At 45.6% G+C, this 23,659-nt stretch overlaps 1 protein-coding gene across 5 annotated transcripts in view; it reads left to right on the top strand.

Moving 5' to 3' along the window:
• Positions 1-23,659, top strand: part of LOC124619417 (START domain-containing protein 10-like) — a 146,569-nt gene that overhangs the window by 31,389 nt on the left and 91,521 nt on the right. For all 5 annotated transcript variants that reach the window (XM_047145782.1, XM_047145784.1, XM_047145783.1 and 2 more), the window contains one exon: positions 14,695-14,850. In XM_047145782.1, coding sequence (XP_047001738.1) covers positions 14,695-14,850 — 156 coding nt within the window. The remainder of the gene's footprint in view (positions 1-14,694; positions 14,851-23,659) is intronic.

The raw sequence follows: 23,659 nt of genomic DNA on the forward strand, positions 1-23,659 counted from the left end.
ACTCACTTGTAAGAAGCTGGGGGATGTTCCTGTTACTATCATACCCCATAATAGCTTAAATATGGTCCAGGGCATTATCTTCCAAAGGGACCTTCTTTTACAGTCCGATGACAAGCTGCATGCCAACTTAGAGCGACAAGGTGTCCATTTCGTCTGGCGCGTCCACCAGGGTCCGAGGGATCATCAGGTTGCCACCGGTGCCTTCGTCTTGGCCTTTGAGGGTGACTCATTACCCGAGAAGGTGAAGGTGATGGTCTACCACTGTGATGTCAAGCCATATATCCCTGCCCCAATGCGGTGCTTCAAGTGTTGGATGTTCGGCCATATGTCTTCCCGCTGTGCTTCCAGCCTCATATGTCGCGATTGTGGTCGTCCATCCCATCCTGGTACTTTGTGTGCCCCACCTCACATCTGTGTCAACTGTGGAGAGCACCATCCCTCTTGCTCACCGGACTGTAAGATTCCACAGAAGGAACGGAAAATAATGGAATACAAGACCCTGGACCGACTGACCTACACTAAAGCTAAACCGAAATTTGAACGGCTTCATCCTGTGCGCATGACATCATCTTATGCACTCAATGTTAGTCCTGTTACAGCTCCATCTGTTGCACCACATACAATCAGCTCTCAGAGCTGAAGGACCCCACCTGCCCCCTTGATGGTGGGGGGCACTTCCTCCCTGTTGCTCCCGCACCACCTACCTCGGGAGCAGCACCCCTCCCAACCATTGGGGACACCAGACCCCACTTGTAAGCCAGAGAAGCGTAAGTCTTCTTTGGCTTCTCTCTCTAGGAAGGGATCTATTGGGTCACTCCTTTCCCAGGTTCCTACCAGTGGCAAACCAGACACCCCCACCAGGGGCTGAAGAAGCCCCAGGTAGCTGGTCGTAGGGGTTCGCCGTCCTCTTCAGTCCCAGAGACTGAATCAAAGAAGCCCTTCCAGCAAGGGCAACCAAAGGAAATCGAAGACCCCTAAGACCAAGGAAATTGTGGTGGCACCCACTGCACCGCCACATACAAACTCTGTGTCTGAGGATGCAGAGGAGATTCTGGCGTCCAGTGAGGACCCAGATCTCGCCGGTCCCTCAGACACGATGGCTGTCACTCCCGTTGGTACTCAGTCGGTGGCAGCAGGTGACCCAACGGCGTAATCTGCCTCCTCGGTCCCTTCACGCCTTTCTCGGCCATAGACAATGTCATCCTCCACTGGAACTGCAGTGTTTTTTTCCGCCACCTTGCTGAACTCCGACAACTTCTCAGCCTTCACCCTTTCCTCTGCATTGCTCATGAGGAAACTTGGTTTCAGGTGATGCGAACCCCCACCCTCCGTGGCTATCGGGGTTATTATAAGAACCGGGCAGCTTATGAGAGGGTATCTGGTGGTGTCTGCATCTACGTCCTTCACTCTCTTTACAGCAAGTCTCTCCCTCTACAAACACCTTTAAAGGCTGTCGCTGTTCAGGTGTGGACGCCTTAGGCTGTTACTGTCTGCAGCCTCTATCTTCCACCGGATGGTGATGTCCCACAGCAAGTCCTGGCTGCGCTGATAGCCCAATTGCTGCCACCTTTTCTGTTACTGGGCAACTTCAATGCCCATAACCTTCTGTGTGGTGGATCAGTGGCAACAGGCTGAGGCAGCATCATTGGCACAGCTCGTCCTTTCTCTTTTAAATACTGTTGTCTTCGCACATTTCAGTGTGGCGCATGGCACGTACTCAGCCATCAACCTTTCCATCTGCAGCCATAGCCTATTACCATCTGTCCAATGGAGTGAGCATGACGACTTGTGCAGTAGTGATCACTTTCTGTCACTGCCACAGCCTCACTTGTCTGCATGCCCCTGCAGATGGGCTATGAATAAGGCTGACTGGGACTTGTTCACCTCCATTGCCACTATTGAGCCTCTTTCCAATGACGCCATTGATGCGGTGGTTCACTCAGTCACCACTGGTATCGTTACTGCCGCAGAATTTGCCATTTCCTGTTCTTCGGAGTCCCCTCGGCAGGGGACTGTGTCTTGGTGGTCGCTCGAGATCGCTGAGGCGATTAAAGATCACAGGCGGGCACTCCAGTGTCACAAGCGGCATCTCTCATTGGAACACTTCATTGCCTTTAAATGGCTCCGTGTGCGAGCCTGCCGCCTCATTCGCCAACGCAAGCAGGAGTGCTGGGAAAGGTATGTCTCCACCATTGGCCTCCATACCAGGTTTGGGCCAAGATTAGGCGACTCTATGGCTATCGGAACCCCGTCAGCATATCTGCGCTTTCACTGAATGAAGCAGTCTGTACTGACTCCGACACAATTGCGAACCACTTAGCGGAGCATTTTGCTCAGAGTTCCACTTCTGCAAATGACCCACTGGCCTTCTGCTCCCTGAAAGAGCGGTTGGAACGTCGGAGCCTTTCATTTCACACGCTCCACCCTGAGTCATACAATGCTCCATTCAGTGAGTAGGAATTCCAAAGGGCCCTATCTGCTTGCTCTGATACAGCTCCCAGGCCAGATCACATCCACTGTCAGATGCTCAAACATCTCCCCGTGGACTGCCAGTAACGCCTCCTAGAACTTTTCAGCCGTGTCTGGGTTGAGGGTGAGTTCCCGTCACAGTGGCAGGAAAGCATTGTAATCCTAATGCTGAAACTTGGTAAGAACCCACTGGAGGTGGACAGCTACCACCCCATTAGCCTCACCAACGTTCTTTGCAAGTCACTCGAACGCGTGGTGAGCTGGAGGTTGAGTTGGCTATTTGAGTCTCGGGACCTTCTGGCTCCCTCTCACGGTGGGTTCCGTAAGGTCCGCTCTGCCACCGATAATCTGGTGTGCCTGGTGTCTGCCATCCGCACGACCTTTGCCCGCCATCAGCATCTGGTCACCGTCTTTTTTTGACATGCGGAAGGCATATGATGTGACATGGCGACATCACATCCTCTCTGTGCTTATGGTTGGGGTCTTCTGGGTCCGCTCCCAATTTTCATACAGAATTTTCTGTTGCTTTGCTCCTTCCACATGCAAGTTGCGTCCTCCCATAGTTCCTCCTGAGTTCAGGAGAATGTGGTACTGCAAGGATCTGTCTTTAAGTGTCTGCCTCTTTTTAATTGCTTCCTTGCATGCTGACAACTCCTGCCTATACTTTAGCTCCACTGGCATTGCAGCTGCTGAACAGCAGCTGCAGGGTGCTATCCACAAGGTGCAGTCTTGGGCTGTAGCACATGGCTTCCAGTTTTCGGCTGCTAAGGCCTGTGTTATGCATTTTTGTCGGTGACGGACTGTTCACCCTGAGCCACGGCCCTATCTTCACGACGAACCTTTTGCTGTGGTGGAGGCGCATCGGTTTTTGGGATTGGTTTTTGATACACGTTTGACTTGGCTCCCTCATATTCGGCAGCTTAAACAGACTTGTTGGCGGCATCTTAACGCTCTTCGTTGCTTGAGCCACACCAGCTGGGGTGCCAATCAGTCTACCTTTCTACGGCTGTATCAGGCATTAATTCAGTCCCGTCTAGATTCTGGGAACCTGGCTTACGGTTCGGCGTCACCTTCCGCATTGCAGTTGCTTGACCCCTTCCTTCACAGCAGGATCTGACTCACCACTGGAGCTTTCCGGACAAGCCCTGTCAACAGCATACTTGTGGAGGCAGGTGTCCCTCCATTGTGGTTCCGGTGCCAACGATTACTGGCCGCTTATGCTACACATGTTTGTAGCTTGCCCGGGCATCCCAATTATTGTCTCTAGTTCCCTCAGTCAGCCGTCCATCTTCCAGAAAGGCGGCCCCGGTCAGTGTGTACGATCGCGGTTCGCATCAGAGCTCTTCTCTCTGGGCTTGAGGTTTTCCCCTCTTCCACCTCTTTTCCGGGCCCCTCTGCGTATACCCCTGTGGCGTGTGCCCCGCCCATGTCTTTGGCTTGATTTGGCACAGGGCCCGAAGGACTCAGTCCCTCCTGAGGCCCTCCGCTGCCACTTTCTTTCAATCCTTGCCACATTTCCCGTCTCTACCGTAGTCTACACAGATAGTTCGATGGTTGCTGGTAGAGTTTGGTATGCTTTTACTCTTGGAGAACAATCTGAACAATGCTCATTACTGGATGGCTGCAGTGTTTTCATTCCAGAGCTTGTCGCCATCTCTCGCACCCTAGAGCATATCCGCTCCCTCTCAGGTGAGTCCTTTATCTGTAGTGACTCCCTGAGCGGTTTATGAGCTATCAACCAGTGTTTCCATTGCTCTCATCGGGTGATGGCTATCCAGGAGTCCCTCCATACTCTTGCCTGTTGCGGCCGCTCTTTGGTCTTTGTGTGGACCCCGTGAAAGGAATGTGTTGACACTCTGACCAAACAGGCTGTCTGTGCACCGGCCTTGGAGATTGGCCTTTTGGAGAGTGACCTCAGGTCAGTTTTGCGGCAGAAGGTACTTCGCACCTGGGGTGAAAAATGGTGCACCTTTCCTTCACCCAACAAACTTCGGGCCATCAAGGAGGCTACTGGTGCGTGGCTCTCCTCCTTGCTGGTCTGTCGCAAGGACTCTGTTGTCCTCTGCCGGCTGCACATTGGCCACACCTGGATAACACACAGCTATTTATTGGCGCTGCAAGGACCCACCTTTATGTCGCTGCTGGTCAGCTTTGACGGTGGTCCACATCGTGTTGGACTGCCCGCTTTTAACGCCGCTCAGGCAGACGTTTGTGCTGCCTGATACGCTTCCTGCACTTTTATCAGTTGATGTTGTTATGGCAGATTTAGTTTTGAGTTTTATTCGTGCAGGGAGTTTTTATCGCGTGATCAAAGTGTTTGTCCTTTTTTTGTGTTGAGTCGGACCTTTGGCCTACAATTTTAGACTGGGGTTTTTAGTGTGTTTCTTGGTGGTTGGCTTTTCCTGTTTCTATGGTTGGCCAACCACTGTCACACTCGGTGTGATTTTAATTCCTTTTTTTCTGGTCCCTGTCTGTGTCTTTCTTGTTCTGTGTCGTCTCTTGTCATCGCCATTGTTCGTTCTTATTCTTTGTGGGTGTTTCACGTTCATGGAAAAAGGGACCGATGGCCCTCATAGTCTGGTCCCTTCAATTCCCCAAATTAACCAACCGTCTCTTCTCGAGCATGGGGTCCCGGGTTCGATTCCCATTGGGGTCAGGGATTTTCACCTGCCTCGAGATGACTGGGTGTTTGTGCTGTCCTCATTGTTTCATCATCATTAATGAAAGTGGTGAGACTGGACTGAGTGAAGGTTGGGAATTTGTAAGGACACTGATGACTGCGCAGTTGAGTGCCCCACAATCCTAAACATCATCATCATCATAAGATTCCTCCATTTGTGATGACCAGGTGGAATATCTCACAAACATTATCCTTACTGCTTCAAAACGTTCCATTCCTTGCACTTCCTCTGTACCACGCTGTGTCCCATTCCCTTGGTGGACTGAGGCATGCCGCGACGCAATTCGTGCACATAGATGTGCTCTCTGCATTTTAACCGCCATCCTACAATGGCAAACTGCGTTCATTATAAACAGATGTGTGCAAAGTGTCGTCACGTTCTCGGGGATAGCAAAAAAGCTAGTTGGATTTCATTCACTAGTTCCACCACTTCCTCTGTCATGTGGGCCAACCTCTAACAGCTCTCAAGGGCCAAGATCCATTCACCAATTTCTGGCCAAACAGTAGCAGGCAGTGTTATCATGGACCCTATTGCTATCTGCAACACCTTGGGCCACCATTTGCGGGAATTTTGAGCTCTTTACCACTATCACCCTGCCTTCCTCCATTGTAAATAAGTGGAGGAGGCTGGGGCAATCCTCCCCTGTGGGTTCGGGGTTAGAATTGACCTGTGGTATTCCTGCCTGTTGTACAAGGCAACTAAAAGAAGTCTCACACGTTTCAGCCTTTATGTGTTGGTCCCCTCTCGGGTTTGACCTCCATCCTTTCGAAATTTCTGGTGCTAGTGCATACCATTTGGGGAAGGACGCCTTACGTGGTGTTTTTTGTTTGTGCATTATGCACCAAGATCTCGCACGCTACTTATTGTTGTGTAGCGGGCTTTGCACCCAACGTCTTATGGGTTGCCTCCTCCTCGTCTCCTGCGCCATACAATCCTTCGCACCCACGACAATTCTGGACCACTTTGGCACCCGAAATCCCATGCGGTAGCCAGTCCGTTGTGGTGTGGTTGTCATGTACCCTCTTTGTGGTAGCCCCCTGACAACACAGTGATCGCACTGCTGATGCCCTAGCTGAGACCTCCCCGTGTATGCCAAGGAGTAGGTGCCCATCCTTCTGGGGCACCAGGACTCGCCGGCAATGGCTATCCCACCAGGTGGCTCTTGCTGAGGCTGGGCGGTGCCCGTGGGGGAGAGCCCCTGGTCAGAGTGGGTGGCATCAGGGCAAATGACCCACAGTGAAATGGGTTAAATCAAAACAAGCAAGTGGTTGCTAGGCTCCAGCAGTCTCTAAGCGCGTACAAAATGAATTTGATGCTGCGACCTATGATTCCCAATCGTTCCCCTCCCTGGCCACATCTTGGGAGGACCTTAGGGCGACTCGGTCTCGTGAGCTGTATTCGCCTCAGTACCTAGTTTGCTGCAGGACTGATGGAGAGACCTTTCGGGCAACAAAGTCCCAGTTTTTCGTAGACCACCTCAAAGATAGGTTTGGGGAAGTGGCGGCGTTGTCTAAAATACGCATCGGGGCGATTTTGATCCAGGCGGCCTCCCCAGTCCAGTCACGAGCGTTGCTTGCCTGTGACAAGCTTGGTGACATCCCTGTCTTGATTATGCCCCATATAAGCCTTAACATGGTCCAGGGCAATATTTTTCGTTGAGACCTCCTTTTGCAGTCGGATGAGGAGCTACATGCCAACTTAGAGCGACAGGGTGTCCACTTCATCTGGCACATGCATAGGGAACCCAAAGGAAACAGGGTTGCTGCTGCTGCCCTCATCTTGGCTTTTGAGGGTGACCCGTTGCCTGAAAAGGTCAAGGTGTTGGTTTATCGTTGTGACGTGAAACCATACGTCCCTCCTCATATGCTGTGCTTCAAGTGCTGGAGTTTGGCTTCATGTCGTCTTGCTGTACCTCCAGCACCACATGCAGGGATTGCGGTTGTCCTCTGCACCTGGGCACTCCGTGTGCACCTCCTCCCAATTGTGTCAACTTTGGGAAGCACCACTCCCCCGGCTCGCCTGGCTGCCCTGTTCTCCATAAGGAGTGACGAATTATGGTAATAAAAACCCTAGACAGGCTCACCTATCAGGATGCGAAGAGGAAATATGAACGGCGTCATCCTGTGCAGATGACTACCTCGTATGCTGCGACTGCGACTTCGTTGCCTCCGGTGGCGACAGCTGTCCATGCGGTTGTTAAGCCTCCAGTGGGCTCTCAGGGCCGCCCTGGCTCTTCCCCCACGTCTATGGGGGACATTGCTTCTTTGGGTGCTCCCGAGGTACCTCCTTTGGGAGACCAACCCCCCAAATCGGCAGGGATATCGGACCCTGCACCCCCCCCCCCCCCTCCTCCCACTCCTGACTGAGGTGCACTAGCCTCTTCCAACTTCTCTTTCTCTTGCATGGAAAGGATCCCTTGGAAGTCTACCTTCTAAGGCATCCTCCAGCTGCCATCAGTCAGTGGCTCAAGGTGCCAGGAGCGGCAGATCACAGAGCTTCCCGCACTTCGTCTGTCCCTGGCCCTCCTTCTGAGACTCCCTCTCAGGTTGCTCCTAAGGAGCAGGAGCAGGAGGAGGAGAAGCTGGGTACGTTGGAAGAGTTTCAGGTTGCCTCTGTGCCACCTGCTACTACCAGCTCTGCATATGAGGACGATTTGCAGCTTTTGGTGTCCCCCGACAACCTCAATCTTGCCTCTTCCTCATACACAATGGTCCTCGATTCAGGCTCTCCTTCGGTGGCGGTGGATGACCCAGCGCCGTAATCTGCCTTCTCGGTCCCTTCATGCCTTTTTCGGCTGTGGGCAATGTCATTCTCCAGTGGAATTGCAGTGGTTTTTTCCACCACATTGCTGAGCTCTTACAACTTCTTGGCCTTCACCCTTTCTTTTGCATTGCTCTCCAGGAAACTTGGTTTCCGGCGTTGCGAACCCGCGCCCTCCATGGCTATCGGGGTTATTATAAGAATCAGGCAGCTTATGAGCGGGTATCCAGTGGAGTCTGCGTCTATGTCCTTAACTCTCTTTACAGCGAGTGTGTCCGTCTTCAAACAACTTTAGAGGCTGTCGCTGTTCGGGTGTGGACGCCACAGGCTGTTACCGTCTGCGTATTTATCTTCTGTCAGATGGTGATGTCCCACAGCATGTATTGGCTGCGCTGATAGCCCAACTGCCGCCACCTTTTCTGTTACTGGGCGACTTCAACGCCCATAACCCTTTGTGGGGTGGATTGATGGCAACAGGTCGAGGCACTGTCATTGGGCAAGTGTTTGCACAGTTCGACCTTTCTCTTTTAAATGATGGTGCCTCCACACATTTCAGTGTGGCGCATGGCACATACTCAGCCATCGACCTTTTGGTCTGTAACCCTAGCCTTCTACCATTTGTCCAGTGGATTGTGCATGACGACTTGTGCGGTAGTGACCACTTTTCGATCTTTCTGTCACTGCCCTAGCATCACTCATCTGGGCTCCTCCCCAGATGGGCTTTGAATAAGGCTGACTGGGACTCGTTCGCCTCCATTGCCACTATTGAGCCTCTTTCTCATGACACCATTGATGTGGTGGTTCACATGGTCACCACCAGCATCGTTTCTGCAGAGGAATCTGCAATTCCCTGTTCTTCTGGGTCCCCTCAGCGGAGGACTGTGCCTTGGTGGTCACCAGAAATTGCTGAGGCAATTCTCAATCTCAGGTGGGCCCTCCAATGTCATAAGTGGCACCCGTCACTGGACCGCCTAATCGAAGTTAAGCGGCTCCGTGCCGGGCCCGATGCCTTTATCTCCGACGGAAGCAGGCGTGCTGGGAAAGGTATGTCTCCACCATTGGCATCTGGACCTCTCTATCGCAGGTTTGGCCAAAGATTAGGCGATTCTATGGCTATTGGACCCCCGTCGGCATGCCTGGGCATTCCCTAAATGGAGCAGTCTGTACTGACTCCGACACAAGTGCAGAACTCTCAGCTGAGCGTATGCTCAGGCTTCCACTTCTATGAATGAATGACCCGCTGGCCTTACACTCCCTGAAAGTGCGGTTTGAACGTCGGAGCCTTTCATTCCATATGCACCGCCCTGAATCGTACAATTCTCCATTCTGTGAGTGGGAACTCCGAAGTTCCCTATCTGCTTGCCCTGATATGGCTTCCGGGCCAGATCTCATCCACTATCAAATGCTCAAACACCTCTTGGTGAACTGCCAGCAATGCCTCCTAGACCTATTCAACCATATCTGGGTTGAGGGTGAGTTTCTGTCACAATGGCGGGAAAGCATCATCATCCCAATGTTGAAACCTGGCAAGAACCCACTGGAGGTGGACAGCTACCGCCCCATTAGCCTCACCAACTTTCTGTGAAAGTTGGTCAAACTCATGGTGAGCCAGAGGTTGAGTTGGCTACTTGAATCTCGGGGTCTTCTGGCTCCGTCCCAAGCTGGGTTCCGTAAGGGCCGCTCTGCTACCGATAATTTGGCCTGCCTGGAGTCTGCCATCCGTACGGTATTTGTCTGCCAACACATCTGGTTGTCGTCTTTTTTGACATGTAGAAGGTATACGATACTACGTGGCGACATCACATCCTCACCACACTTTATGGGTGGGGTCTTAAGGGCTCGCTCCCATTTTTTATTCAAAAGTTTCTGTCATTTCGTTCCTTCCGCCTGCAAGTTGATCCCTCCCGTAGTTCCTCCTGGATCCAGGAGAATGGGATTCCGCAAGGCTCTGTCTTGAGTGTCTGCCTCTTTTTAGTTGCTATCAAAGGGCTCACTGCAGCTGTGGGATGTCTGTATCGGCTTCTTTGTATGCTGATGACTTTTGCATGTACTATAGCTCCACTGGCATTGTGGTTGCTGAACATCAGCTGCAGGGTGCTATCTGCTAGGTGCAGTATTAGGCCGTATCATGCGGCTTTCAGTTTTCGGCTGTCAAGATTTGGGTCATGCATTTCTGCCGGCATCGCACTGTCCACCCTGAGCCACTGCTTTATCTTGACGGATGGTGTGATGGAGATGCATCAGTTTTTGGGATTGCTTTTTGACGCCCAGTTGACTTGGCTCCCTCATATTCGGCAGCTTAAACAAATGTGCTGGCACCATCTTAACGCTTTACATTGCTCTAGTCACACCAGCTGGGGTGCCGATCGGTCTACCCTTCTACGACTGTATCAGGCGTTGATTCAGTCCCATCTCGATTATGGGAGCCTAGCTTACAGTTCAGCACCGCCTTCTGCATTATGGTTGCTTGAACCCATACTTCACTGCAGGATCTGACTCGCAACCAGCGCTGTCCGCACAAGCCCTGTAAACAGCATCCTTGTGGAGGCTGGTGTCCCTCCATTGTGGATCCGGCAGCAACAACTAGTGGCCGCTTATGCTGCACATGTTTGTAGCTTGCCCGGGCATCCAAATTACCATGTCCTTTTCCCCAACTCAGTTGTCCATCTTCCAGAACGGCGGCCCCGGTCAGGGTGTATGATCGCGGTTCTCGTCCAGGCATTAGCAACCTTGGTCGATGGACAGTCTCAACAAAGCAACTTCAGACAGCCATCTTTGACTATCCACACTACTAATTATAATTTTTATGTAGTCTGAACCTGAGGTAACAACAGGTTAACTAGGAATTCATTGCTTACATTGGGCTCTTAGCAAAAGGCGAAATGGTGAAATTTTTTTGTATTAATTGTCCTTTGTATCTTCATTTATGCGTCAAGAATCTTTGGTATCCACAGTAATATACTCATCTGTCCCCACTTTGTCACATACAACATTTTTACTGACAAAGCGGTGTTTAAAAAATGTGAAAAGCACTTTAATTGCATGAATGATTGATGTCATAAGTTTGAATTGGTCCTCCCACAAGCAAAATTTCCATTCAGTTTCAGCTGCACCATCTTTTTGAAAAGTGATTTAATAGATAATTGACGAACCTTTGGTAGTACAGAAGAGTCCCGCTAATCCGAACCCCGGTTAGTCTGAAAATGAAAAATGTTTGTCTAAGTATGGAAAACTGTGCAGTGAACTGCTGTACGTACACACTATTTTAATTTACACAGTACAGTAAACATGTATTAGAAAAATTGGCAAGAAAACATTAGGTTTAAATAAAGCATAACAATGAAAGAAAAGCTGTCAAACAAAATATAGCAGACATTTTATCACTTTTTAGGTGACAAAAACTCAGTCATTGTTTTTTGGCGTAATGAAGACAGTCTGTTATATGATGCATAGTTGTGCCATCGTCTCATAAACATCAAATCAGCAGTTTTAGCAGTGGGCTGTTGCTCCAAATAACGTAGTGCGAGGTCAAGGGCTTCTGCTGCGTCACTGTGAAGCACCAGCAGGGTGTATACGACCCGGGACAACTGGGAGATCCGGGAAAAACCCGGGAATTTTTTCATCCGGGAGAAAACCAGGAAAAACCCGGGAATTTTTTAGAATTCCGGGAATTTTTCATTGTTTTTATTTTCAGTTAAATCTTTGTAATTTTGAATGGTAAGAACCGATACTCTAACAAAGGATATTACTGTATCTCGCTACTGCAGAGTAATACTTCAGCAATAACACATGAATGAGAGAAAAAATGAAAATAAATCTTATATTGCAAAGGAAATGCGCCATATACAGCAACAAAACACAGTGCTCATACAAGCGTCTGGCAACAGCAAAATGTGTCAAAAGCCTTAGGAAGACTATGCAATGCTTCATAACAACAAATTGCCTCCGATGAGCGTGACATCACAACTGCTTGCTTTAAATTCATTTGAGCAGTTGCGAGTGAGCTCATGCGCATGCGCTGTTGAGTCATGTGTGAGTAGTACCTTCTCCCACTTCTGGCTACAAAAGTGTGGCAGTTAGCTGTATATGCAATAGCATTAAGCAGCCAGATGCTACCTGGAAAAAATTTTACTTGCGTGCCTAAGCTGTCAGATTCACACATGAGCAACAGGCCTGGATATAGAGGGCTGGGGCAAACCGGGGTATGTGCCCCTGGCGGCAATTTCTGGGAGAGGGTACAAGACTTTGTTTCACAAAGTGCCTCGTATCCAGCGCACGTCAGCCTATCGAATATTCACATGATTTTGAAATGCAACCCCATTAAATAACAGGTAAGAAAGATTACGTATTATGTTCTCGGTGTATCCTAAAAATTTTTGTAGAAAATTTTTTGCCAGAATGCTACACTGGTAAGGCCAGTTGTAAAGTCCCCAGCTAGCAGCCGCTAAACTTCTATCCTGGAAGTAGCGCAGAAAACGCGATGTACGAACACGTAATAACGCATGACCGGAGAGTACACGCAGGACAACTGAAACGGTGATTGTGGCAGGGTTAGTCAAGTTAACCGGAGAATAAGTTTTAACCCTGGCAGGAATAGTTACAGAAACAGTGACGACTAGATTGTTTGTTAGAACAAGGAAGGAGAAGAGACGGGGACATCACAGAAATATGACGATTCCAAATTTATATAAAAATTTTGTACTACTACTATTCGATCTCATGCTTCAGAAGCTAGATCGTATGAATTAAATGTGTAACTATTTCGTAACATGAAACTTTTTGCTTATAGTAGGCCTAATAAGCATTTGATATTGCTACTTCATGATTATATTCTGTCGTGTTATAAAAATGAGCATTTGTGTCAAAACAGTGTCGTTTATTCGGTGTGTGTTACAATTGCTTTAATATTAGGCAGACCTATTTTGTGTTATCTAACAGACAGTGACAAAATACACGTAATCAGAGAAACCACACCAGTCTTGGGGTACTATTCGTATTAATAGCTTTTCCAGTATTAGGCAATGATATTTGGTTTTTTCGTGTAGCAAAACGTTTGACGAACTTTGATGAGCTAGTAGATTCTTTCCCAAAAGGAAAGATTTTATGTCAAATAATCCCATCCAGTATTTATTGTGAGTTTTTAGAACAGGGACAGGTTGTCAAACCGGCCGACTGGGAGCAGGAGAGGCACCACAGGACATTTTAATTTCCACTGTTCTGAATATAGTTTGGTGGCACCCACTACAAAATGGTATACGTTTGAGTTCCACAGAGAGAAATACAGTGATGTGCAATAGAAGAATGCTGTGTGAAGAGGCGTGGCACTGCACTTTGGCACGTCTAAGACCAAATAATATGTCTTACATGCCGTAAAATTAAGGCCAGTCTCATCGGCATTATAAATTTGTTGGGGAGAATACTTTCCCTCTCTTATCATTTTTTCAAACTCACCTAAGTATTCCAATGCTGCATCATGGTCAGAAAAAGCTTCTCTCCAGTAATTGTTAGCTGATGGATTCCATGACGTTTTTTGAATCTATCCAACCAACCCATACTCACACTAAAAGACTCACCACCATTCATTAACTGGTTCAGGTAAACAGCCTTCTCCTGAACCAGTGCTCCACTCAAAGGAGTTCCCCTTTCTCTTTCCTGCATAAACCGACGGAAAATAGCTTCATCCACTTTATCATAATGGGACTGTTTCAAAGTCTGCCGAATTTCGAGTGTTTTTCCCGAAGACGTTGCACAGGACTGTTCAACCTTCACTCGGTTCTTCTTCCAATCACAAATGGTTGCATTACCAACACCCATTTCTGTTGTTAGCTTAGCTACATTTTCACCATTGTGTATCCGCGTCAAAGCATACAGTTTTTCTTTGAGAGTTAATGTTGTATGCTTCCATTTACTCATGACAAAAATACGTAGACCACTATACCTGAACGAATGCAATACAACTGTTAAGCATGCCAGTGAGCGATAACTCACATAACCAAGTGCTTTGCAAGCCAGCTTGCAGTGCACTGACCTCAGACACTACAAAGGTCTCAACAATGCACAACAACAAGTGCAGGGAGTGAGAGTGAGCCATAGTTCCCACACTTGTTCGCATTTGTTACCATGGTGTACCTACTTATCAGCTTGGTATACCTCATTCTAGAAACTCATCACCGTAATTCCGACTAATCCAAACAAATCGGTAAACCGAACAAGGTCTGGTCCCAATTAATTCAGATTAATGGGACTCTTCTGTAACAGTGAAGTGAATTTTAGTACAAAATTTTCACTCTGCAGCAGTGTGTGCACTGATATGAAACTTCCTGGCAGATTAAAACTATGTCAGATTGAGACTCGAACTCAGGATTGGTGCTTTACCAGACTAGTGCTCTGCCGACTGAGCTACCCAAACACGACACACGATCCGTCCTCACAGCTCTACTTTTACCAGTATCTTGTGTCTATTCAGCTCAGCTGCAGAATACAAAATTTCATTCTGGTAACATTCCCCAGGCCGTGACTAAGTCATGTTTCTTCCAAGAGTGCTATTCTTGCAAGGTTCCCAGGAGAGCTTCTGTGAAATTTGCAATGTAGGAGACGAGGTACTGGTGGAAGTGCTGATTCGTACTTGGGTAGCTCAGTCAGTAGAGCACCTGCCCCGTAACACAAGGGTCCCAAATTCGAGTCTCAATCCAGCACACAGTTTTAATCTGCCAGGAAGTTTCTATGAAATGAAACATTTTTGTAAATTATTATCTTGAAAATATACTTCATTGTTTCTTTTCAGATGGAAGTAGGAGTTGTGAAGGTTGCTGATGATCAGGACTTTGAAAAGCTGAAACAGTTGCTTGATAACCATAATGGTTGGAAGCTAGATTACAGTAAGGATACTGTCAAAGTCTGGACTAAATCAGTGGTGGACACAAGCTTCAAAATGATAAAGGTATTTAATTCATATGCACAACAGTTTTGAATTGTTGCCTCTCCTCTTATATTTCCAATTTAATTTTTTAGTAATAGTTAACTCAGATAATTTTTTGCAAATCATATTCATTCACTTAACAAATTTTCTCATATCTGTTGCACAGCTTCAACTTCTGTACTCTATACGTCCTGTATCAAATGCAGTTCACCATGGAACAATATCATAAGGGTGGATTTATTTGCATCCTGCTGTGTGATTTTCAAACAATGAATGATAATATTGCTACAGTTTAAGTTCTCTGTACTATTTGTAGCGATTGTGAGGTATATTTTCCTTGTTTTCCAAAATAATATTCTTGCAAATAGCACTTTCGTTTTCTGTGAAATAATACATTTCAGAACTGTAAGCAAAATCTGCTATGTAGAAATCCAAATTTTATTTATCAGAAATATAGTTACGTTCTATGTTGTGGTCTTCAGTCCGAAGACTGGTTTGATGCAGCTGTGTGCACTACTGTATCTTGCGCTAGCATCTTCATCTCTGAAAAGCTACTGCAACATGCATCCATTTGAATCTGCCTACTGTATTTATCATTTGATCTCCCTCTGCAATTTTACCGCCAACACTTCCCTCAACTATTAAACTTATGAGTCTTCCATGCCTCAGGATTGTCCTATCAATGTATGATGAAACTGACCTGAATTTCATAGTCTCGTCCTTGGTAACACCATTCTTGATCAGTTCAAAGCTGAAAGAGTAAATAAGTGTGGGATAGTGTTCACTGAAAGACATTCATAACACCATATTTTAGCATTACACACACACACACACACACACACACACACACACACAGCCGGCCGTAGTGGCCGAGCGGTTCTAGGCGCTACAGTCTGGAGCCGCGCGACCGATACGGTCGCAGGTTCAAATTCTGCCTCGGGCATAGATGTGTGTGATGTCCTTAGGTTAGTTAGGTTTAAGTAGTTCCAAGTTATAGGGGACTGATGACCTCAGAAGCTAAGTCCCATAGTACTGCATTTGAACACACACACGTATATATCTTTATTCCTTTCAAAGTTCAGTTGTTAATTATTGTGACCAGTTTTTATGATGGAAGCAATAATATGCACAAGTCTTCAGGTCAGCAAACACAGTAACAGTTTTGAAGTTTTCAGTTGTGGCCCAAGACAAACATTTCACATCCATCTAAGCTTACATTTAGAGCAGTTCTTTAGTAGCTCATCAGATATAATTACACTGCAATAATTCATGTCAGCTGGTGTGTAATTAACATCACCATGTGCAACAATCACTCACTTCAATGATAATAAACATTCACAATATGTTTTGTTAATCATGACAGTCGCACTGTCTGTTAATTAGAAGTAATGTAATCCTGCAAAAGATTTTACGTTCACACAGCAGAGTAGTGTGCAGAATTTTAGCTTGAGCGGCCGGAGTTAGCTGTTGTGTGTGTTAGGTGTTCTTGCTTTTTGTGTGTGTGTGTGTGTGTGTGTGTGTGTGTGTGTGTGTGTGTGTGTGCGCCGTCTTTTCTGAAGAAGGCTTTGGCTGAAAACTAAATGTGTAACAGTCGTTTGATTGTGGCTGTCTGCAACTCAACATATTATCTTTAAGGTAAGTAGCAGTCTATTCTTTTCGTAATATTGTAGATATTCCAGCCTGAACTTTCCATTGTTTATGCATTATGATTCCTTAAATGGTGGAAATGGGCCATCCTAATCCCCTTCAGAAACTAAAACTGGACAATACATATACCACAGTAGTTATATTAATATTGTTTCTGCTAGCTTCGTAGTGGAGACCTTGGACGGAACAATGAAATATTGTATTGTTCAGGTTCTCAAATGCATGTAGCTATTTAGTCTCATCCAGTGATATCCTTACACTACTGGAGATGCTATACTGTAAACTTTCCTGTGCACACATCGCTTCTGCATGCCTTATCCAGTTTATCCAGCCTATGGCGTCACTTGAAGGCAGAATATCCTTGGACTGCTCCATCAATGTGCTTCTTAAGAGGACCACTCATATTTACATAGTCCTTCCTATCACATAGCTATTTCAGATATTGAATCTTGTAAGTCTTGTGGGACAGATAAGAGCAGAACATTGTTCCACACTGGAACATCCTTAGCATTGCCATGTTTGCTAGCTTTGTTCAATCATTCATTCAGTCATTCACTCATCCTGTTCCATAGATCCTATCAAGAAGGAAAGCTTCCAGGGATGTGGAGCGAGTTAAGGGATACATTGACATAACAAGTTCAACAGCATAACCTTCACTATTAATAAGCCAGTACGGGCTCCCCGTTGTTGACATTTTTTGTTTTTACTCTTCCTCCTCCAACCAGCAACAACAACATGGAAGTTGCAGATAAACATCAAAAGGTTGGAGAAGTGAATGATGTGCAGCAGTTTCAGTTTCTTCCAGAGAAGACCACCTGTGTCAGTTTGCATATTTCAAGGAACAGTTACAATTCACCACACCATTCTGAGGATGACTGATTCAATGAGATTTCTGAGTCTGTAAAACATAGAGCATATATGCTCCAAATTTGTAGAGCTTTTGTGCAGTCCCAGCTTGGTTATATGTGCCATCTATAAGGATTAAGCTGGCCACAGGTACCTACACCACCATTCTTAGAAAGGACAAGAGTTCTTCACCACCATGGATGTAAAGCAGGGACGGCCAAGAACGCGGCACGCGTGCCAAGGTTTCACACGCGTGCGGATTGCTCTCTTCTTACGTCACATGTCCCCCACTACCACACCAGCTGACTGCACGCGCATGCGCGGAACTACGAACACGCCGCACGCGACAGTGCATTCGCGTAAGGAACACCGCCCTGGTAGCATGTGGCTTAGTTTCATATTACGACATTTGATAATATTAAGCTCTGTACAACACATCATGTTGAGCAATACTGAATCTTTGTTGGCTGTTCGTACACCTACAGAAAAATAACAGTAACGCAGGGTTTGAAACTGCATAACACCAACAATATCTTGCTTCTCACATCGTCACTCGTAAAATTCTTACAACATTTAAGTTGAGATATAGAAACAGACTTGAAAGTAGTCTACAGCATGCAGTATGATGTGGAATAAGTGATTCCAACTACATGTGAAACAAGCAAATTTTATATTCTGGAACTACTGTGCAATACAATTCTCAACAAAACATATGACAAATAAAACAAAATTATCACCATTAATTTAATTATTTTTGGTTCACTGTAGACATAATAAAGTACATATCCGGTACAAACTGACGGTACATGGACAAACACAGACAGTTTCTCATATTTTCGTCTCTCAAATTGCTACGTAATCCTGATTTACTTAGTTTCATAATCAAAATAAGCCTTTCGCACACGTATGTCGATCCAAACACTGATATAACTTTTGCAGCCTCATTGTGGAGACGGGGAAACTTTTTCCGAGGAGAACCTTCGTAAAATTCCTGGATAGTGTTTACGTAAAAAAATTTGTCCTTTAAATGGGAATTACACTGTAGATCGATCAATTCCATTTGCAAATGCACTTCAGTACTTTCAACTGAAATGGCAAAGGGTCTAGAAAATAGTTCAAAAACAGATGTCAGATTGGCAGTGTCCTGAAAACGTTTAGAAAATTGTGCCTGTAGCTCCTCCAACGCAGAAACGAATTCATCAGAAGTTGCGTTCTCTCTGACTTTAGAGAGCGTAGGGCAATGGGCGGTATTCATTTTCATGAGTTGTTCCTTCCACAATGCGAGTTTCTTATTAAATGCATCCACTTTTTTCATCAGATCAGAAATAAGCTGCTACTCACCTTGCAAAGTCTTATTGAGAGCGTTCAAGTGTGCAGTCAGATCAACTAAAAAGATCCATTTTGGATCTTCTAATTTTGGCTATGCCTTTCCTTTTTCCTTCAGGAACTCAACAATAGGGAGTCTTAAATTGAAAAATCTTTTGAGGCATGATCCTCGACTTAACCAACGTATTTCCCAGTGGTAAATAACATCTCCGTACTCTTCATTCAGTTCCATGAGAAACTGTTGAAACTGACGGTGTACTGAGCCAAGCGACTTCAAAAAGTGTACTATGGTGACTACCAACTTCATCACATGCTCCAAATTTGCATACTCAGCACAAAGAGCTTCTTGGTGTACAAAACAATGAATTCCATACAAATCTTCTGTCGATCGTCCTAGTTTTTTACGCGTCAATGCTACAAGCCCATTTTGAGCACCTCGAATTGCTGGCGCTCCATCCGTGGTGACTGAGACTAACATTTTCCAATTCAGGCCAACGGCTTCAACTGCCTCTTCAACTGCTTTTAGCAAGTCAGTACCCCTCGTTGTGTGTTTCATTGGTACTAAATCTAACAGTTCTTCTGTCACATGCAAATTTGTGTCGACTCCACCAACATAAATCGCTAGTTGTGCTGTGTCCAAAATGTCGGTCGACTCGTCCAAAGCAATCGAGAATGCAATAAACTTGCAGGCACTATCAATTAACTGCCTGTAGACATCCGCTGCCATACCAGCTATGCGGCGAGCTATTGTCTGTCTGGAAAGACTAATTTCACTAAACTTCTTTACTTCCAGTGGTGTCAAGAGTTCCGCCGCCTCAACAATACACTCCTTGATGAAATCACCACCACTGAAAGGCTTATTTGCTCTTGCAACTTTGAGCGCTATTTTGTAGCTTGCTCTTAAAGACAGGCCGTTACGTTCGGTTGCAGGCTAAAAAAAGGAAACAAAAATTGAGTGAACTCTAAATTCGAATTCTAACGACAAATATGTGCAAATACAAACATCAGAAACACAAAGATTTGTAAGTGGTACTCGCGTTTGTTCCGTCTCGCTGCATAACACTACATCTTCTTAATTCCACCAACTTGTTTGATCTATCAACCCAACTAAATCATTAAGTCCTTTGTGTGTGGTGTTATAATGCCGTTCTATTGCAAATTTGCGGTGCCCGGCGAGTATGCGACTGCATAACAGGCATTGAGAATTTTCATCCTTCTCTTCGAAAAAATATTGCAATTCCCATTCAGCTCTGAAGGCTCTTGACATTGTGTCACTACCCCGCCTCTTTGTGAGCGTGTGTTCCATTGCAACAACCATTGCACAGTACTTATAAACTTCCTACAAATCACTAACAAATAGCGAGTAATAAACATGGCTGCCACTTCGAATCAACTGACGCACCCTATGCCTGATGAAAAGATGTCGCATTGCACAGCTAGTCTAATGTCGTGCTCTGCCGAGCAGTTCCGCAAAAGACCGAGGAAAGCCGAGTAGTGGCGAGGCGGACCGAGCCCTGACGGCACGCGTGCAGCACATCTGTATACGCGTGCAGTTTAGCACGCTGTGGCCGTCCCTGATGTAAAGAGACCTAATATGTCCCTAGATTTACTACTGTGCAAGAGGGAGAGTGCTCCAAATTATATACCAGGGGCATTCATATATAAACCAGAACTTTGTTCAGTTGAAATCCATAGCAACATGAGCAGCATGGCGAATTGCTTGTGGGAGAGTGGATAGGGTACAGCCATGCACACTGCTGACACATTTGGATCTACCATTTCAGTATCGCAGTGAGTGAACGAGAAGTACTAGTATCTGTTATGTAGCATTATTATTTGTTTTCTCATCAACGAGGGTGTGAAAGTTTTGAAGAGACTCCAAGCCCAATTTGATGATGCTACACTGAGAAAACCCTGAGTATTCTGTTGTCCCAGACATTTCAAAAAGTTTGTGATAGAGTGAAAAATCAAAATCATAAATAGTGCCCAACCTCAATTATATCCATATTCACTTCATGTGTGAGCTTTTGGAAGACTGTTACCACATTACTGTTGCTGAGTCTGCATCACACGTGGGAATAAATGTTGGAATTGCTGGTATCGTTATGTCAGACACACTTACATACAGAAAAATACTGGTAAGGTGGACTCTACATCTTCTTTCTGAGGCATAAAATAATGTGCACAAAGACGTCTGTCAACAATTACTAAATCGCTTTGAAGAAAGAGGAGAGGCTTTTTGTCATGTGCTGTCACCATACTCCAGAGAACAAGAAGATGAGTTTCTAGTGGAGTAAAGTTGGAGAGGGGCCACTGCCCAAGGCCACAACTTGTCTGTCGCCAGAAAAGTGAGTGAGAAGTGTGGGCTCTGTCATAGGTTTGTGAGTAGTGGGTTACAGTGTGGGATTTGTTGGAAGTATTTTCATTGGGGGGAACGCAATGGGGAAGCCAGTGGGCGTTCTAGCGAGATCATCTCATGGGAATGCAGAATCTGTAATAGAAATAAACTGATAGATGAGCAGGAGTGTAAGATCTGTGCCCTTCAGGTGCAGTTACAATGAGCAAAGGAGAAACTAGGCAGGTTGAGGAGGATAAAGGGTGGTGGGGAATGGGAACTGGGAACTGGCAGTTGGCAAGAAAGCATCTAGGGGGAGGGGGAGGTATTCAAACAGTTACACTTTTCGTATATGCAATAGATTTGACTAACTGTCAGAGTTGAGTGGAGAGGAGCCTCTTCTACCTGTAGATGTAGGGAACATGCAGCAGTCCTCAGCAGTTGGGAGGCCTAGGTCAGCTGCAAAGTCTAACAGAAAGAAGAAGGTTCTGCTGCTATGTAGTTCGGTCGGTAAAGGTGTGGGCCAGCAGTTGAAGGAAGTGTTGGGGAATGAGTACCAGGTCACCAGCATTGTGAAGCCTAGTGCAGGGTTGGCTCATGTGACTGGCAGTGTAGGGGAGTTATACAGGAATTTTATGGAGGAGGATCATAGCTACTCAAACTAGTGGCACTGATGTGCATTTCGTGCAACAGTTTCAGCTTTGTGATCGGCTTCATCTTAATGCGACTGTTAGGCATGTTAACGTGGGGCTGGCGAGGGCACTGATGGCAGAGGACATGGGTCACATTTCAGTGGTGCCAGTTGGGTCTCTCAGTGGACTTGAGTTTCACTAGGCATGGCCTGAATCTCAATGGGTATGGGAAGGGGAGACTGGCAAAGCTTGTAGGTGACAGTGTAGTGGGTGGTGATGGGATCATTCATGGAAAAATTCCTGTAGTGGTTGGTGTTAAGAGCTGCACCATTTTTACATTGAAGTCAGCTGATGGGTATACCTGCTTAAAGGAAGTCCCTCCAAGGGCTCACCTTCAGAGGACGTCATGTGTCCAAGTAGAGAAGGAATTAGAATATTTCATCAAAATGTAAGAGGTATTAGAGATAAAGTTAGTGAACTGCTTATAGATGTTGACTCTGAAATTATTGTTGTATCGGAGCACCATTTAAATAATTTGACAATTCAGAGGCTTCCTTTACCAGGATACAGATTAGCTGGCTGTTTTTCAAGGAGTACCTTGTGGGGTGGGGCAGTGGCGATGTACGTAAAAGCAGTATTCCATTTGAGTCCATACACGTATCATGGTACTGCACTGAACAGATATTTGAATGTTGTGTAGGGGCAGTTGAATTTAGTGAAACTAAACTTCTAATTGTTGTTGTTTATAGGTCCCCTAACTCTGACATCAGAGAATATCTGCTCGAGCTAAAGAGGGTTCTTGAGTCACTTTGTAGGAAGTACCAGAAATTAGTTAAATGTGGTGACTTCAATGTAAATTTTGTATATGATGGTGCAAGAAAAAGGATGTTCATAGATCTCCTAAATTCATATGATCTGAAGCAGACTGTATTTTTTCCAACTAGGGTGCAGGGGAACAGTAGCACAGCCATAGACAATATTTTTATTCATTCTTCATTACCGGATGGGCATTCTGTTTGTAAAAGGGTGAAAGGCATTTCAGACCATGATGCACAAATTTTAACACTAAAATGCTTTTGTACTAAAACAAAGGTCACATATAATTACAAACTATGTAGGAGAGTTGATTGAACAGCAATAGAGAGTTTTTTAAACCTTGTCAAGGAACAAGAGCGGCAGGATGTTTATAGTGGCGATAACATAGATGATAAATACAATGCTTTTCTTAACACATACCTCATGCTCTTTGAGAGTTGCTTTCCATTAGAACACTCTAAACAGGGTACTAGCAGTAATAGGCAGCTCGGTCGGCTGACTAGTGGGATAAGGATATCGTATAGAACAAAGTGGGAATTATATCAAAATGTTAGAAGTAGTCACAATCAAGCAACAGTAGCACATTACAAACACTATTGTAAGGTGCTTAAAATGTTATTAGGAAGGCAAAGAGTATGTGTTATGAAAATAGAATAGCTAATTCACAGGATAAAATTAAAACCATATGGTCAGTTGTGAACAAAGTGTCTGATTGGCAGCACAAGGTCGACGACATAAAGTCAGTTAATAGGAAAAATATTTCTGTTCCTGATAACTCAGATATATGTACAGTATTTAACAATCATTTTCTGAGCATTGCTGGTGTATTAAATAAAAATTTAGTTTCTAAAGGGAATTGTATAACTTGCTTGGCAAATGCCTTTCTGAGATTGATGTTTGAAATACTCCTCTGTGGTACAGACAAGTGGGAGATTGAGTCAATAGTTAAATCACTGAAGACTAAGGACTCTCATGGATATGATGGAGTGCCTAGCAGAATATTAAAGTAATGTGTTGCACATGTTAGCCCTGTATTTAGCCATATTTGTAATTTTCCTTTCGGAATGGTCAATTTCCTGAACTATTCAAATAGTCAGTAGTAAAGCCACTTTATAAAATGGGAGAAAGGAATAATGTAGACAATTTTAGACCTATTTCTATGCCATCAGTGTTTGTTAAAGTTATTGAAAAGGCTGTGTATGTAAGAATATTTGATCATTTTATATCA

Source organism: Schistocerca americana, chromosome 6 (assembly GCF_021461395.2).
Source record: "Schistocerca americana isolate TAMUIC-IGC-003095 chromosome 6, iqSchAmer2.1, whole genome shotgun sequence".
In the NCBI taxonomy this organism is placed as follows: domain Eukaryota; kingdom Metazoa; phylum Arthropoda; class Insecta; order Orthoptera; family Acrididae; genus Schistocerca; species Schistocerca americana.